The sequence below is a fragment of the Heliconius melpomene genome, chromosome 10 (assembly GCF_056956725.1).
Source record: "Heliconius melpomene rosina isolate 202511_hmr_F chromosome 10, ASM5695672v1, whole genome shotgun sequence".
In the NCBI taxonomy this organism is placed as follows: Eukaryota; Metazoa; Arthropoda; class Insecta; order Lepidoptera; family Nymphalidae; genus Heliconius; species Heliconius melpomene.
Window position 1 is genome coordinate 17321090 of NC_140398.1, and position 17196 is coordinate 17338285.

The 17196-nt window shown below is 31.3% G+C and overlaps 1 protein-coding gene across 3 annotated transcripts in view; it reads left to right on the plus strand.

The window, feature by feature from the left end:
- The window catches only part of conu (Rho GTPase-activating protein conundrum), an 82522-nt gene that overhangs the window by 40475 nt on the left and 24851 nt on the right, over positions 1–17196 (plus strand). The window contains exon 1 of one of the 3 annotated variants that reach the window (XM_085192167.1): positions 15617–15929. The exons of the other annotated variants lie outside the window; for them this stretch is intronic. Within the exon in view, the coding sequence (XP_085048293.1) occupies positions 15881–15929 (49 nt within the window). The 5' untranslated portion in view covers positions 15617–15880. Of the gene's footprint in view, positions 1–15616; positions 15930–17196 lie in introns of those variants that run through there. 3 annotated transcript variants of the gene reach the window in all.

A 17196-nucleotide genomic window follows, 5' to 3' on the forward strand; every position in this document is an offset into this window, starting at 1 on the left:
TAAGTGCCATCCCCTTATTTCAGATGTTATCGTGGCGTAGGTTAAAATAACTTATTTCATATCAAAAATATATGAATATAAGAACAACATTAATAAAAAAAATTATATTATTAAAAATCTTCATAAAAATATAAAACTTTAGTAGACTTTTCAAGCTACATCTGAATGCTTGGAATATTTTTCTTGGCATGTGCTGTACGAAACTTACTTTCACTGTAGTGGATTTTTATTATTTGTATTTATGATAGCATTTTAAAAATACATTACTTTTTAAAAATAGTTTTAATGACATATGAGATGATTGAACCAAGTGTTACTTAAAAGATTAGTTGAATAAGCTTTTTATGGTTTTTATAAAGCTTCTTCTAGTTAAGTTTTTCTCATCTCATCAGAGTATTTGACTACTCTGATACAATTACCTTGATCTGACCCTATAATTACAATAAATTGTCTACTGATATAGTTACAGGCAATATACTAGCTTAGGTAACAGTCAGTCAGTCACCACCCAAGACTGAAAGCTGATTACACAAAAAATACAAGAACATAAAATAAAACGATACGAATCTTGAAACGTTTTAAAATCAACCACTTATTTTTCGATTAAATTGTAGTAACTCGATATTGGCAGTTTTAAGGTCAAATCCGGCGAAAATTCAAATATTCTGATACGGAATGTGAACGTATGTATACTGTGGTTTTACAGAAGTAGCATACTTTTTACTAGGTAAACTCTACCATTCATATATTTGCAATGTAAAAACAAGTTGCAATTTTTACTAAATTTAGGTCACATTTTTTTTGCTATGTAAATTAAATCAGATCGGAAATCATCACTGTATCCCGCACACAGCAGGGTAGCCAGCGGGAACATAATGTGGAGAACGAAGTGTCTCACTTCGTTCTTTCAGGCGAATTATTCGCGGAAATTGGGAATAGGTATTATACATCAGAAGATAGCATTTAGTTTAATATAAGATCGCCTTTTAACAGTGTTCGTGAAGACCCTTCAAATTATACAACCGATTTTGATGCGGTTTTCATAGAATAGACAGAGCGATTTAAGACACATAATAGCGCAGCCCAATCGAGCGAGGCTGCGAGCGGTGCAACAATAAAATGCCAAGATGAACTGATGATGACTTGTTATAAACGTATCATTTGACTTCAGTCGGTTGTTTTAACTTTCCTTCTTTATCGGCGCTCGTCAAGGACCGAGGAACCGGTTTCCGTCTCATCGTAAAAGAATTACACCTTTCAATTTTAAATATACGTTTTTTTGTACAAAATTTCATTTTACCGACTTGCTTTCGTCAATATATTTTCAATGTTATTTATTTCTTTATTTAAATATTTTCTACTTTGAATTATTTTTATAATTATTTGCTATTATTTATAATGTTTTGAGCAAGTCTTAATAAATGTTTTTTTTTAAATGTCCCAATAAAATTAAAAACACTGTAACGTTAATTTACCGTACTTCTGAAGCTAACAAAATAGCACGAGTCCATATTCTAGTACGATTTTGTGTAACATAGTATAGTAAGTAAGCCTTGTACAGTTAGATAGGTAAGTCCAGGTTCTAATTCGCAATCAGCAATTACAATATTGAACTAAGCACTGCTATGCACTACATAATTTAGCATGCACACAGACATTCCATATAATTACGACCTACTCTTTTTTGCAGACTATTAAATTTGCATATATACATTAAGAGGCGGTTGCAAGGTAATTATAATTATACTCGATTGATATTGCTTGCGCTTGAGTGAATTTGTTTTAGTTTTGAATGAGTCATTTGCTGGAAATATTATCTTTATATTATTTTTTTATAGCTTCACGCTATATCCCGCATAAAACATGGTACACAGAGGGTACCTAGTGTTAAGAGTAAAGTAGAAAAACGAATACTAGAAGCGAGGAAATAAAAATATTCAATATTTCTTTTCCTCGAGTGGGAATCAAATCCACAACTGTTGTGCCTTGTGCCTCTGCGCCATGAGTGGGCGCTAGGTTCTTATTAATGCTATAAAATGTATATGATGTTTATTTTATAAACCTATAAATATATGCAATACTGCCGGATATTGAATGAAACTTTAATAAACTTTCCCCTTTTTATATGGGTATCTAATAGTGATAATTAATATTTATATAGTAAGTTCACATAGTCATGTACAAAAGGATATAGTGAAAGTATATAAAATTATTATATTATATCTCATAACTCATATTTATACGTGCTAGAGGACTCGTTGCTTTTTCTTGTACCTATTATATTTTAATGTTTATTATTTTAATTTAAAGATTTATTAATAATTCATTGTGACTATTTCTTTCACCACTTAGAAACTTTAGATATAGGTATATTGTATTCCCTTTAGGTATTAATTTTTAGGTGAATAACAAAAAGTATATACATTTTGCATAGGATGCCTATTATGGAGACAATATCCAACACTTTCCACAATTTTGTCATGACATTGCAGTTGCAGTGTACAGCGGGCAAATAAAAATATTTTAAATTTATAATTTCGCCGAGCACTTATCGAACTTACGACCATCGCCCTTACAGCCAGAGACTCCCTCTGCGCCACGACGACCTCAAAAAGTAACTGATAATTATTAAAGTACAAACTAAGCGTCGAGCTCGCAATGCTTAGTATCTATTCATCAATAACGGCCGGTCTTACGCAACGTGTGAAGCAATACGTTTGACGGTCAGCACTCGGCCAATTGCGTGTGATACTTCATAGAAACTGATTGTTTTTTTATATTAATAATAGTTTTTATTTAGAATTTATTCAATTATTAATAACTAAAGATTTAATAATTCTTTATGTGTTATACTATGGACCGATGTATATTTTAAACATATTTACATTTAGATTACCGTCTACTATTTTAATGTTTTTAAGTTAAGATAACTAATTATTAGTATTGAAAACTCTATCATATTTATTCAATTGTTATTGCAATGGATATACGTAATAAGCTACGCAGAGTATTAAATAGAAAGTCCAATAAAAATACTAAAATTGCTTTGACGAGTGAAAGAGAAATTGTATATTTGTTCTTGCATCTAACAGTCGTAACGAATTACTGCAATATACGTTATATTATTAAAATAATATGTTTAACAGCTTAGATTAGACGGAAAAGTTAACTAAAACCTTTTGGTCGATATCTATTCAGTGCATTTTTAAGGAGTGTCTTGACACTAGGACTAGGTCCTAGGACCTAGTCCTAGTGTCAAGACACTCCGTCCTTTCCACCCAAATTAGAGAAATTGAACGTTGATTAGCGTAACTGAACGCCGCGATTTGTCTTGAAAGTAATTAATAGGAAGAATTATTATATTTTTAATGAAGTAACCACCTAAGCTTTTAATTGTACAGCGATTTCACACGACGAGGAATGGGAGTAAGCTAGCAATGCGATGTTGGAAATATTTAAATATGTTTAAACAGTGAAGTAAATATATGTGTAACCGTTTTATGTGCATTTTGACATCGTTCGACTAACGAAAAATGTCGGCTGAAATTAGGAATTTTAATTGATGTAGTTGGTACATTGAATATAATTTACTTTGAATTTAATAACATAAATAGTTGCGATAATTTAGAAGACGTTTTTATAATAATCTTTGTACAAGAAAAATATATGTTTCAGTTTTCTGTTTCACGCTCTATCCCGCACACAGCAGGGTTATAGTCCTAAGACACTCCGTTCCTCAATTACAATTGTAATATTTTTTTTATTGAATATCGCACTTTGTCTACCTAAGCAGGGAAAGGGAAAATCATTAAACTATAATTATTTCCCCGAATCAAAATCGATCGATAGTAGATTTTGTTAAGTTAAAAAAAATATCTACATAATATATTAAGTACAATAACCGAAAATATTGCTATATTAAAAACAAACTATAAATCTAAATACTTTAATACATCCATATCTTGGCCACAACGGGATTCGTACCTGGCTGGTTAGACAGTTTTTGCGAGGTGGAATGTAACGGGGCCTCATTTTGTGGACCAGAGCCCTTCCTCTACTCGCGACCTTCATGTTGACCACATTTAATATCTACATTTGGGTGTAAGGTTGGGTTATTTATTTATACAAGTATTTGGCTGTAAGCTCGGCTATCGTGGATTCGATTATATGTTAATGTTTAATTTATTTTCCTTTCGTCATTTGGGTAAAACATAGCGCAGCGTTATTTAGAAAACACACTTTAAGTGTGTTTATTATTATAAAATATATTTGAGAAATTATCTTTGTCAAATAAGTGATATGCTGATTTCAGATTAATATGAGGACTCTATTATGGCACAGCGGCACAATGTCTGAGAATAAATATGAAGGTTGCGAGTTCGATCCCCAATGTCTCGAAAATTAAGTTGTGTGTTGAGAACATACTACCGTTCTTAATAGAAATATAAAGGATAAAAAAAATATTAGCGATAACTGTTTTATAATCTAACAACTATACAATACTGTTTATATTATTTTTAGATACAATTTATAAACTATTTGGACAGGCACCGACGTCACAAGAGTTATCAAGTCATCGACATTTAATGACACGATGAGCTTAAAAGCATGTTATCAAAGCGGCCATTAAACTAAACCAGCGCAGCGCAGATAACCGTAGCGTGGACGAGTGATCATTATACGAATACCCACTTGACTGGCGAACTTTGTTTGGCATATCTATATATTATAGTATAGGTTTTACAGCTTCAGCTTTAGTTTCAGGGTAAATATACAAAATATTGGCTTTTTATCTAGCATTTTTATTACCTTGCTGCTGCGCAGGGGCGTCATCCAGTAAACGCGACGGTTGTGGGTGCGATTCTCACTTGGGGGTATGGAGTATGTAATATTTACCTTTCCTCGAACTGGTAGAGAGGCAAAGCGTGGCTTTGAGTTCCGTCACTCAATAATTCGGCAGAAAGCTAGGAAGGGAAATGTCTTAACACTAGGTTCCCAGGTTCCCCTTGCCTAACCTGCAATATGCGGGATACTGCGTAATTTCGGGCTAAGTCAATATAAAGTATTAGTGAATACATGAAACAGGATACAACACACATTTGATATTGGTTATATGCATTTCTTTATACATTTATATTACTAACTAAAGGAACGGAAAGAAAGTTCAATGAACTTTACAAGTTATTTTAAAACCTTTTCGGAGTTACGAGTAAGATAAGATGTTGTTGAACTTACGCATTAGAGGTAACGAAGCCATACTGAAAAAAAATACAAGGTCGTCTTAAGAATTATCGATATTTTATCCAAAGATAAAGTAAATTTTTATAACCATAGATTATATTCATATTAATGAAGAGATTTAACAAGTAGCATCTGTAAGCCAGTCGAAATATTATTTATTTTATCAATATTAAGATATTGAAGATATGAGGAAAAACAGAAAAAAATAAATAAAATTAAAAAACTTACCAACGAGTTTCAAAAGTAGTTTACAATTTGACCTTTTCAATATTGCTTTTCTACTACTTTTTCTTGAATTCTTTATAAAATCACTAGTTACAAGATTATTAAAATTTATATAGGTCTTAAAGAACATTGTATGGTGGCAGTTGCTATGCCCATATACGTAGCACTGATAGACCATGAAATCCATTTTTGTATTAAAAAGTTAACGAGCATCATTATTTTTTTTACAAACCATTTTTAGCTTTGTTTATGGCATTTTTTAGGGTTCCGTGCCTCAAAATAAACAGAAGCCTTATAAGATGTCTTTATTTTTCTTTCGACCACGTACGGGTATCAAGCTGAAATTCATATCTACAGTGCCTTGAAAAACAAGTAAAATAATTTTCTTAGTTAACACAAATAAAAGAGCGTTAAGGCTTTGTTTTTGCCGCATATGAAATTGCGCCGCGTAATTAAATCCTATATGGTACTTCCCGTTGAATTAAACATTAATAAATTTAGTAAGGAGGAAGAACTTACAGTACAAATAAATCTTAACATTAGGAATTTATAATCAACTTATGAAATTAGTACTGAACCCTCGGTACGACTACGTGTACGACTCGCGCTTGACCAGTTATTTTTCATTTGTCAACACATTACATTCGTACATAGTTGGTAATTGGGTCCTCTGATGTCATTGCTCTTGATTGTTGATACCTTGCGGGCCACGGCTCACGTCCTGGGAGCCGGCCTACTTTTACATTATAATTGTAGAGCAAGGCGGTATTTATGATACAGTTAGCTATTTTTTCCTCTTAGCTTTATTTTTAAACGCTACCCAATTATGATATCTATAGTTATCTACACCTATAAAAAATAATAGGCACTCCATAGGAATAGATAACGTGTACCTATAAATATTATGTTGTTCTTAATAAACAGAAATTTTACTGGTTAAAATTAATTTAATTTATAAAGAAATTTCAATAAATTATATTTATTAATTTCCATTATTATTTTATGTATATTTTGGTTTATGTTATGAAACTGCAACTCAATGGTCTATTTGATGATCACATACAAATGCATTAAAAAAATTCCAAACTGTTAGTTAAGGTAATTTAAAATTGACTTAATTTTTTTAAGTTTTAACTTTTGGTAAGAGTAATTCTGACTGCAGACGGTTGTGGATTTGCTTCCCACCCGAGGGAATATTGTATTTTAACTTTCACTCAGCACCCTACACTAATGATGGTAAACAAAAGAAAATGCAATTTTAAATATTAATAACAACAATTTATAAATTGTTCTATATCTTGCGGTATGTCAATTAACCTTTTATTCTAAAATATAGCACTCAAATGTGAATAGATCCATACACTGACAGCGCTTCTAGCTCCAACGCATTTATCATAATAATAAGGTAGCACAGCCTAATAAGGCCATAGAGTCCAAACTCCCATACACCAGTCATCCAGCGACACTTGTTATTAAGACCTTGTTGATACTAATTAGCTCAATTTCAGTTATTGAGTCACGGTACAGTTTTATAGTTTTTGTCATACACTTGTCGCGTTCAAGGCTTTGACATTTTTAGTAAAGTGTTTATTTATTACTTGTATTACATTTTCTTTGTTACGACTGAATGGAAGGTAATTTATGTTATACTTTTTACTACTGTGTCGCTGTTACATCACGTTTTGTTTGATTTTAGCTTCACTTTTGTCAAGGTTGTATTGAAAGTAGTTAAAAATAGAGCTAGTCTTTGTTTAGATATAGAATAAAAATCGGTCTTTCCTTGGCTTTTTTATCTTTTCGTATGTAATATAAATATAAAATGTTGTATTGACTCACTCTACTTTTCACTTGTGTGGCGAAACATAATTTGACTGTAGACTTGAAGGTTATGGATCGATAAACCCTCTCAGTATATATTTCCAAGTGGAGAAAACAGAGAGTTATATATGAACCTTGAAGTTGCGAAAAAATCCTTATTTATTTACACATGTTTATAAGTAATATTAAAAAACTTGACATTGATTGTTGTTGAACATAATTAAGATATTATTTCAAATGTAACCCATACGTATTGATTTGTTATCGCGTTGTAAAACGTTCGCAGTCACGACTGACGGTGAGAGTCGATTGTTCGCACATAATGCCTCGTTATGTCTGTCTGTTGTTATTATTGTTATTTTGTCTATTCTTTACACGTCCAAGGTCGTCATGATATTTTGTAAACACGAAACGTAAAATGACACCTGTATTTTTATTTTTAAATTATTATTTCACATTTAGCGAAGAAAAATACATTGTTAGAAAATGTATAGAAACCCGCGCGGTTCAAACCCTTTTTGGAAACAGTCCTACTATTTATGAAAACTTGGATTTATCATATTTCTTATTTAATGACGTAGAAGAATTTTGATTAATATGAATTATTTTGCATAATTCTAAAACTTTCACTTCTAAGTAAAGTAGAGGATAACAATAAGTTAAAATTAAATTAAACTTCACGCTGTTTGTAATTCAAGAACTATTAAATTATAAACGTAACTTTTACTAAGACTAAATATTCTTTATAACAAATGCGTCAAATTAAAAAAAAAACGCAATGTAGGTAATATTTAAATTGCTTTCAAGTTCATGGTGGTACTCTACGTACTCATGGCGCGAGACCTTGGTGCACGCCATTGACATGTTAAATCTAATTGAGGAAGGAAGACTGACAGGATCTGAACGTTTATGTTTGTACTTTTTTTTGTATTTACTTATATTTGGTGTTTTTAAGTATATGGCCATATTAATGATAGAGGAAGTGATTAAGCTCTCTGTTTTTTTGTTTTTTTTCTGTATTGAGAGGTTAGCTTTGATCGCTGTAACTTAGAAAAAAGACATTAAAGTTATTTGTTTATATTCTGATAAAAAACAACATGTAAAAAATATTGGCCAAATCATATCAGTTACAGCTTGTGATTCTTGAAATTGGATATTAATTAGAAAATGTGAAGAACAATATTTAGTAAACAGTAGCCGGTCCCACGGTTCTTAGGAATACACTATAATACAACTTTCACGTGGGAGCCTGCACTGTGCGACAATGGAACAAATACAATCGAAACGGTCACAGCAAAAGCATCTCTATGAATATACCTAGATAGCGCCTTGAAAATGATGGTGGTTATTATATGAGCAATTATCTTGCTTGTTATAAATACTTGTAATAAAATATATTGATTGCTTACGTGGCTGTTTTTAGTTCATTATTTTTATGATATAGGATATAGTGTTGAGACACTGCTTACCCCACGCACCGCCCAATTTTTGATTTTGAGTACAATATGTATTAGCTAATAAAGACTATCGTAGCACTATATTGGAAAGGCGATGTTCCTCCTTTTGATAATACAATAATCAATAATATAAAAACACTATTAACTATTATAACGTAATTCAATTAGAAGTAATAGATATGACGTTGATAAATGCCGATAAAATGAAATCAGATTAGATTCTATTATCGTTACGTCAGCGTCGGCTTATTAGAATACTTGTTAAGTAATTATAATAAGATTAGCTGGGGTTTGTGGTTGCTCGTGAGATTGATTGGTTAAGTATACAACACATTAGGAATTTTCCTCATTTCTAAATTTATATAGTTTTTGCCTCTTTTTCCTGCATATAAGTATGTAAGCAGAAAGAACCTAAGGAACTTATGTCAAGACACTCCGTTCTCTCATTTGCACCCGATATTGAGACATTGGCGTGTTGAGCAGCGATACTAACTTAATCTTACTCTCTATCTAGCTAGTATAAACGGGAAACAGCGTGAAGCTAAAAAAGTGATAAAGCTTAATAATAAATCGCTAGATTCATTATGTTTATATGTTACAAAATACATGAAGAGTAACAAGTTATAATTATTCTTTTTTGGTCTGTTAATTACGATAAATATTTTTTTAAAATTATGATATATTATTCTAGAAACTTCAAAATAACCACCATGCAGCATAGTCATGATATAATTGCCTTAGACTTGACTTTTGAGTGACAGATCAAATTGAGATTGATTATTCGGAATAAGGAAAAACTTTAAAATGTTTGCAATTTTATATTTAAATCTTATATTGTCTCACGCTGTTTTCTGCTAAGTCACACTTGAGAATGAGTAAAAACCCAGTGTATTTTTCCTATTCTTAAGTGTTTTTATTTAACTTTTTAAGTTTTTATAGACTTGCCACATTATTTAGTATTTATTTTATTGGTCATGAAGTACAACCCCAACCTTTTTTTCTATGCCTTAAGAATGCCTGTAAGAGGTCGCTATTTTAGATGTACAATGAAGAATATTATTATTTTATTTGTAAGAAATCTATTGTATTTACAGTGATATGAAATGATTTTGAAAACAAAGATATTAAATGTAGATAAATGATCTATAATTCTATACCTATTTATATATTATTGTTACCTATATTGTTATCAGGCCTTGAATTATTTGATATTAATAGATATCAAAACGGTTTCAGGTTGAGTGTATCAAAACTGAAGATAACATTCTAAATATACTTTGCTCCAGTTTAGTTTTCCGGCGCAAGATTGTTATGATCTATTTGCGTACTTTTTATTTATATACGATTTTGTATTCATATGTAAAAAGCACGAAAAGATACTACACTACTACATGCAATGTAATGTATTTATTATTAACAGTCGGAACTCATTGAATTTTTTTTTATTTTTTGTGTAGATTAAATTAGTTGTAGAATAGGTACTAACTGTTAACTCTTATAAATATTTGAGTCTTTTCTATTTTAGTGTCGAGATTTTTTTGTTCTTTTTTTAAATCACAGTTCTTAAGTTAGGATTACGAAATCGCTGAGTTCCACCACTTCCGGCACCCAAAATACAATATCTGTATATATAAATTTGGAATGTATCCCTTTTGAACACTAAAGAATTTAGGGACGCTTCTAAAAATAAAAAAAAACTTAATGTAAACATTGCATTCATAATTTTCTTTTAAATGTAATTAACGTAAATCACGCTACGTTCAAATTTTATGCGTTATCTAAAAAAATATTAGAAATATATAGTAATTTTCTTTCCTAATTGTACAATCACATTTTAGAAATGATAATATGTAATAGTATTTACAAAATAAACCATTCGTTTCTATACGAGTATGTGAATCCCATGGACAAGGAAACGCATTGGATAGGATAACTCAGGTCATTACTCGATACGGGCGTGATCACCGTCTTTCCCATGTGTTTTCGAGTTATCAACATATTTTATATAGATAACGTATTTAATTGTTATTTCAATACACTATTTATATGAACACGTGGGATAAATTTATAGACTGTAGGACTTTTTGTAGCGAACCTATGTTGATTTTATGGACATTGCGTGTTGAAATATAATCACTCCCACAACACAAGTGAGAATCGAATCTACGATATATCGTTTTACCTACTTTAGTTAGTCAAACACTGTTCCATAACTACGCTACTATGGTCTCGATATAATATATACAAATATTCCCTCGAGTGGACTTTAACATAGCCATTTGTACTCTATCAATATATGAAACTACTTAACGGAAAAAACTTACATACTTATATTATTTTCATATTAGTAATAGTCGAGCAGAAAGCAGAGAATAGTGTCTTAACTGTATGTCTCATTATCCTGCTATACGGCAAAGTGAGTGATGAAGATTCTTTACGTTTTAATCTGATCAGACAAAAAAACATGCCAGTCATCAATTTATGTATAACTTAATGTTAAATTTGGCATGTAATGATAAAGTAATATAAATATTTCGACGCTGTCACTCAGTCGCCGGTAGGTTCATTAGTTGATAAGGTGATAGTGCTATCACAAATTAACATACTATCTATACTGTCCGTGTTATCTAATGTGCGCGTAAAAGCTTTGTTATAACGTAATCCAGTTACAACATTAATCTTACTTTTACTATGATATATGTTGTTGTTTGGAAACACTTTGTTAAATTATATAGTGGATATGTCCTAGATATGTTATATTTTTCATAGCAAAATGATTCTGTTTTTACATTTTCTGTAGAAATTTCTTGTAGGTACCCTATTCTCTCAGTTCTGCCTTACAGTAAGTTGGATAGCATCAGATCTACACAAGAAATTTCAAAAAAAGAAAAAAATAATAATATTGACTGTGCATTCTCTATCAGTAACGGAAGAGTTTTGTATATTGTGTAGAAATACAATTAACATAAGCGAATTCTTGTGAATATTAAATTTTCAAGTTTGAAATGGAGCAAAAATCCAAATAGTTGTATTAGTTTTTTTTTTTTCAAATAAAATCTTTCAAATATTTTCTTACCTAGTGTGGAACTATACTTTAAAAATATTTAATAAATATGATATTTGTTCGCCTAACGACAGCAGACGAGGTATGCGATATCACAATATGTGAGGAGCATTAGGTTTCTATAACAATGAGCCAGCGGGAACGTACTACGTGATAAGAATGCTTATAATTAATAATATTCCTAAGAATAATTTATATATTATATACAGGTAGATAATAATATTTATATTAGTATTTTTAATCTATAGTACACACTTTTTTTAAAACAATACAGATAATCAATAGTTAAATCTTTCGATTTTGTATACTGAGAAATCGTAATCGAAACAGTGATGTCGGGGCTATGTTTACACATAGCTTTTTCTGTTGAAATTTCAAACTAATGAATATTCGTATGAAAATATTCTAATTATATATAGATATATATTTTTGCTTAAGACTGGAACTGGACTTCAATGGACAATATTGAAATACTGATATTTCGGTATTATTAAAAGAATTCTTACTTCATCCTCGTCGAATACTTTCGGTAAACTAAATTGAATTAGCTTTTACTTAGCCAAGTAAATCTGTTTCACCTCCCAAATCCATACATCACCATGTGTTTTGCTTTTCGATTCCCCTCAGGCGCAACCCACTGCCCTCCTTTCGACTGACCGCGTTAGTTCGTCCTTTCATATTAGAGATATATCTATCTATTGTTCAACTCATTTGATTTATTACTACTAATCTATTATAATTCGTGTGTTTGTTGCAGTGGGATGGATTTATTATATTAATTTCTTTTTGGACCTTGTGAAATATTATTAATTTATTAACTTTTTGCCTGTAAATATGATCTGTGGCTTAGGTTTGTTGCTATACTTAGGAATACTTATATTCTTTTTTTTTCAATTTTCATTAAAAAACCTGTATTGCGTAGCTAAATTTGTCTACCGAAATAGATGAAACGCCTGCAGGTATGTCAAACATAAACATTCCTTGAGTGGTCTTCGAACTCGTAAACACGGATGCACGTCACTGTACACACACAATGTACTGCGAATACGTCAATTTGCACGTAAAACGTTACTTTACAAAGTAGTTTAATAGCATTACGTTTAATATGATACTAGCTTTTATTTCCGGCTTCATCCTTGTCGTCAAATTGAAGTAACTGAGAGTTGTGACTGACATTTGACACACTCATAGGACCCAAGGTGTGTGATAAAATTCTATGGACTTCCTCTTGAAATGTAATATGTAATATAGAAAGAATTTTTAATTCGCAGCAACACTTACAACGACAATAAACTCTTAAGCTTTATAATAGTAGGTATAGCAGTATAGATTTGATGACATCTTAAAACCTACGCAGAACAGCTAATATATTTTAAATAGATGACTTTCTAAATTTAGACAAAGAAATCTATGACTTTGTTCCAATAATAGTCTCACATCACATGTACTCGTCGTGTAGTGGATAGAACAATCAATCAGACGTGTTGTTGTGAGATGGAGACAAGATTGCAATGCAGATATAGAAGATTGGAATATACTTTTGAATTGATACCATAGGATCAAAAAAAAAACCTGAGGTGTATATTATATAAGAGGTATCGCGCATATTTAGTATTATACATTTTTAGAAACTTTACCGTTAACGTTTCGGATGCTCTACAGTGTCCGTGGTCACAAGTGGTGGTAGACTTAGGTAGGATCCGTCTGTCAGTTGACATAATCTATATATATAAAAGGACTTGTCCTCACTGACTGAGGTAAGACGCACGTTTTAGAATTTACCCCCTAGTGGTGCAAATAAGGGGTTGAAAGTTCGTATGGAAAAATCTTTAAATCGCCACCGATTTTTATAAAATTTGAAACTTAGACTCATAAAAATATATCATTGAATACATGTTTCGTGGTTTATTTTAATTCATCTCCTAGGGGTGTAAATAAGGGGTTGAAAGTTTGTATGAAAAAATCTTTAAATCGCCACTGATTTTTATAAAATTTGAAACTTAGACTCATAAAAATATATAATTGAATACATGTTTCGTGGTTTATTTTAATTCATCTCCTAGGGGTGTAAATAAGGGGTTGAAAGTTTGTATGAAAAAATCTTTAAATCGCCACTGATTTTTATAAGATTTGAAATTGGGACTCTTAAAAATATTTCATTGAACACGTGTTTCATGGTTTATTAGAATTCACCCCTAAGGGTGCAAATAAGCATGCGAAGCTGCGCGCGTCCGCTAGTTATTATATCAAACTACCGCCAATTTTCGGTCGTGTGCTGCCCTGGGTTCTTACAACTTACTTACCATGAAGTACAGTAGCTCTTTAGTTAATTAACCAATACATTCAATGGCTACGTTCTTTTGACTGCCACATTTTAACAAATAATTTTATTAGGTAATTATGTTCTTAGAATTATTATCTTCCAATTTCTGTTTGCTTACAATAATGTATTATCTAATTGCCTTTAGCTTATATGTAATTAAGATATTTTGGTTGAACGTTCTTAAAAATGTAGATCATTTCAATTTGAGCTGTCAATGTGTTAAGAAGGATTTTTAGTTTTTACGTTACTTTATAAATATTTTTTAAAATAGTGTTTAAAAATGGTGTTTATATTAAAATACAGGACGTCTGAACTATATACAGTTTATGGTAAGTTATATTGGCTCGTCGTTGTGATTCATGTGATGGGTCGTATACCGTAGTTGTACCGTAGTGTAAACTATTAACGAGATGCATCTAATAAAAACGAGATCTAATAAAAAAAAAACTATTTTTAATTCACACCAGTAGTTCCTGAGATAGCGCGTTCAACCAAACGTACTTTGCTTTCTAATATTAGTATAGATTTAGAATTAAATCTATCGATACTTTGTATCTAACACATAAATATGAGTGTGTTTTCCTAAAATAACATCCGGTTTTGTATAATACAAAAATAACACGTGGTTTTGCGTAAGCGGTGACGTCCCGCTACGAGTGGATACATACGTACCTACGTACCGCCGTTTAATGAGCTGTACGAAATAAAATTATCCCGTCTAGACGATGTTTGTCCATTGACATAATTACTAATGCATCTTTGTATTTAAATACTAGAAGTTTCTCCTGGCTTTGTCTTTTTATTCTATGTATTATTAATTAAGCCGTGTGTTTGTATATTATATCTAAATTTAATGTTTACTTTATTATCGTATAAAATATTAATAATATTATAGACTCCAGTGGCGGCACTAGCATACGTCTGACAACGCGACAGGTTGTGAATTCGATTCCTAGTCGAGGAAGCGCATTATGTAATATTTTTATTTCCTCGCTCTGTAAACATCCGTTCCGACACTCAACACGCAATATCTCGAAAATTGAGCGGCGCGTGTAGGACGGAGTGTTTTAACACTAGTTTCCCTTTGCCTACCCTGCTATATGCGGGATAAAGCATGATGCTGAAAATAAAATAAGGTGGTTAATTCAAGCGGAAATCGAAATAGTTGTCGCCATATTATGACAGCAGCTTATTCTATCTCAAGCTTTTTCGAGAAATAAAATGTTTTACTAACAAAAAATAAATAAATCAAAATCTAAACAGTATGTAGTTGTTACCCATATACTCGTAGATAAATCTGCCAGCGGAAATACTTTTAGTCACGTGTAGATGGGTTATTACAAAGTCTAAATATAAGTTTTATGAATGAGCATCGAAAAGTGCTCCATATCGATACAAGACTAAATTTTGACCGTATCTATAAATATAAGGCCATAATAACCAACGAGAACTCCGTCCGAGCAGTCTCACGCGCGCCTCGTCGCCGTATACTCGAAGAAAATCGATTTTTTACAGTAAATATTATGTTTTTTTCGATTGTATCGATTTGTCACTTATTGTGTAAACGATGAAAGACTTGCGTAGAAAATGATGTTTGCTTGGCACAAAAATAATAATCATTATTCATACGTGATTCAGTATTTAGTTGTCTATAGTAGGCTTAAAGAGTTTTGGCGCATTTCAGTTCATTAGTTAACAGACAGTCGGGGTTGGAGATCGCAAATGACCGGAATTAAACGAATGTGAGTGTCAATGTGTGTTATGGGAGCACTATGTCGATTTCACGCCAAATACGTTATCGGTGAGTGGCTAGCGTTGTTTTTGTATTGTTCTATTGATGTGGTTGTTTTTTTATTTTAAAAATATAATACGGTTAGAGACATTTATTTCCTCAATAGTTTTACTTATAAATTACTTATAGAGAAAATTATAAAACATTAATTACAAAAAATATATATCGAACACAATAATAAGGAGAAATTTACAATAACCTAATAATGTCACTACAAAGCAAACAAGTATGAATATTTTGTGATGCATGTGGGTAGTTTGAGAAATTAATAGTAAAGATTATAGCAAATGTAGGTAGGTAGGTAGGTGACACATTAAATGTTTTAACTGATATTTTTAGATTCTGTTTATTTTTATTTTTTTATAATAATGGTGAAATATTATTTTTATATTGTGGTGTATTTTTAGTAGGTATATTGTTCTGCTTTTATTTATTTTATTGATTTCTCTGTATAGTATAATAGGCTATTGTTGGTGAAATTCATTGAATTGTGTATTGAGATTTAGATCGATTAGAGAAAATGAGTGGGGGAATGTTTATATTTAACATATCCACGTTATAGCTTGATTGAAATGAATGCAGCGTTGGATTCTACAGTAAACAATTTATAAATTCTGTGTTGATATTCTTTGTCTAACTTACACGCTTCGCACTATAAACAAACTCAACGAATGCACCAACTGCTCCATTCATTGAAAGTATGTAGTTGTTGAGAGTATATAAAAATGAGTATTGGTTAAGTTTGCACATACTTGTGATGAAACTGAAAAATATGTTTGGCTTAACGCTCTAATCTTAGAAACTAATGATACTTTTTGAAATTATTGGTGATCAGAGTTACCTCAGGCTTTGAGACTGTCTCTTATAAACCTACCCCATATGTTGCCATAAAATAAACAACCTCTTTATAATTATAATTACAAAACAGTTAAATTTAATTGTTCTTGTTTTACACTTTATTTAATTAAAGCCCTGTTATAAAATTCATATAAACTTCAGATATTACTGAATGCGGAGATGTGAGTATGTGTGTCAATGCCAGCGTAAATTGACATTTTTACCGACTTTTTGAGATGTGGATATAAAAATTACATTTGCTTTTATCATAAACTGTAATATATGAGGCACTAATAGCTTTTATTTTCACGCATGTCTTGTCTTGACCCGGTCGTGGCGCAGGAGTACAAGCGTGCGATTGTAAATGCGACAGGTTGGGGGTTTTATTCCGCAATGGGGGTTCTATTTTAGCAAAGCCCGGGGTTAAGGTTCGCTCAAT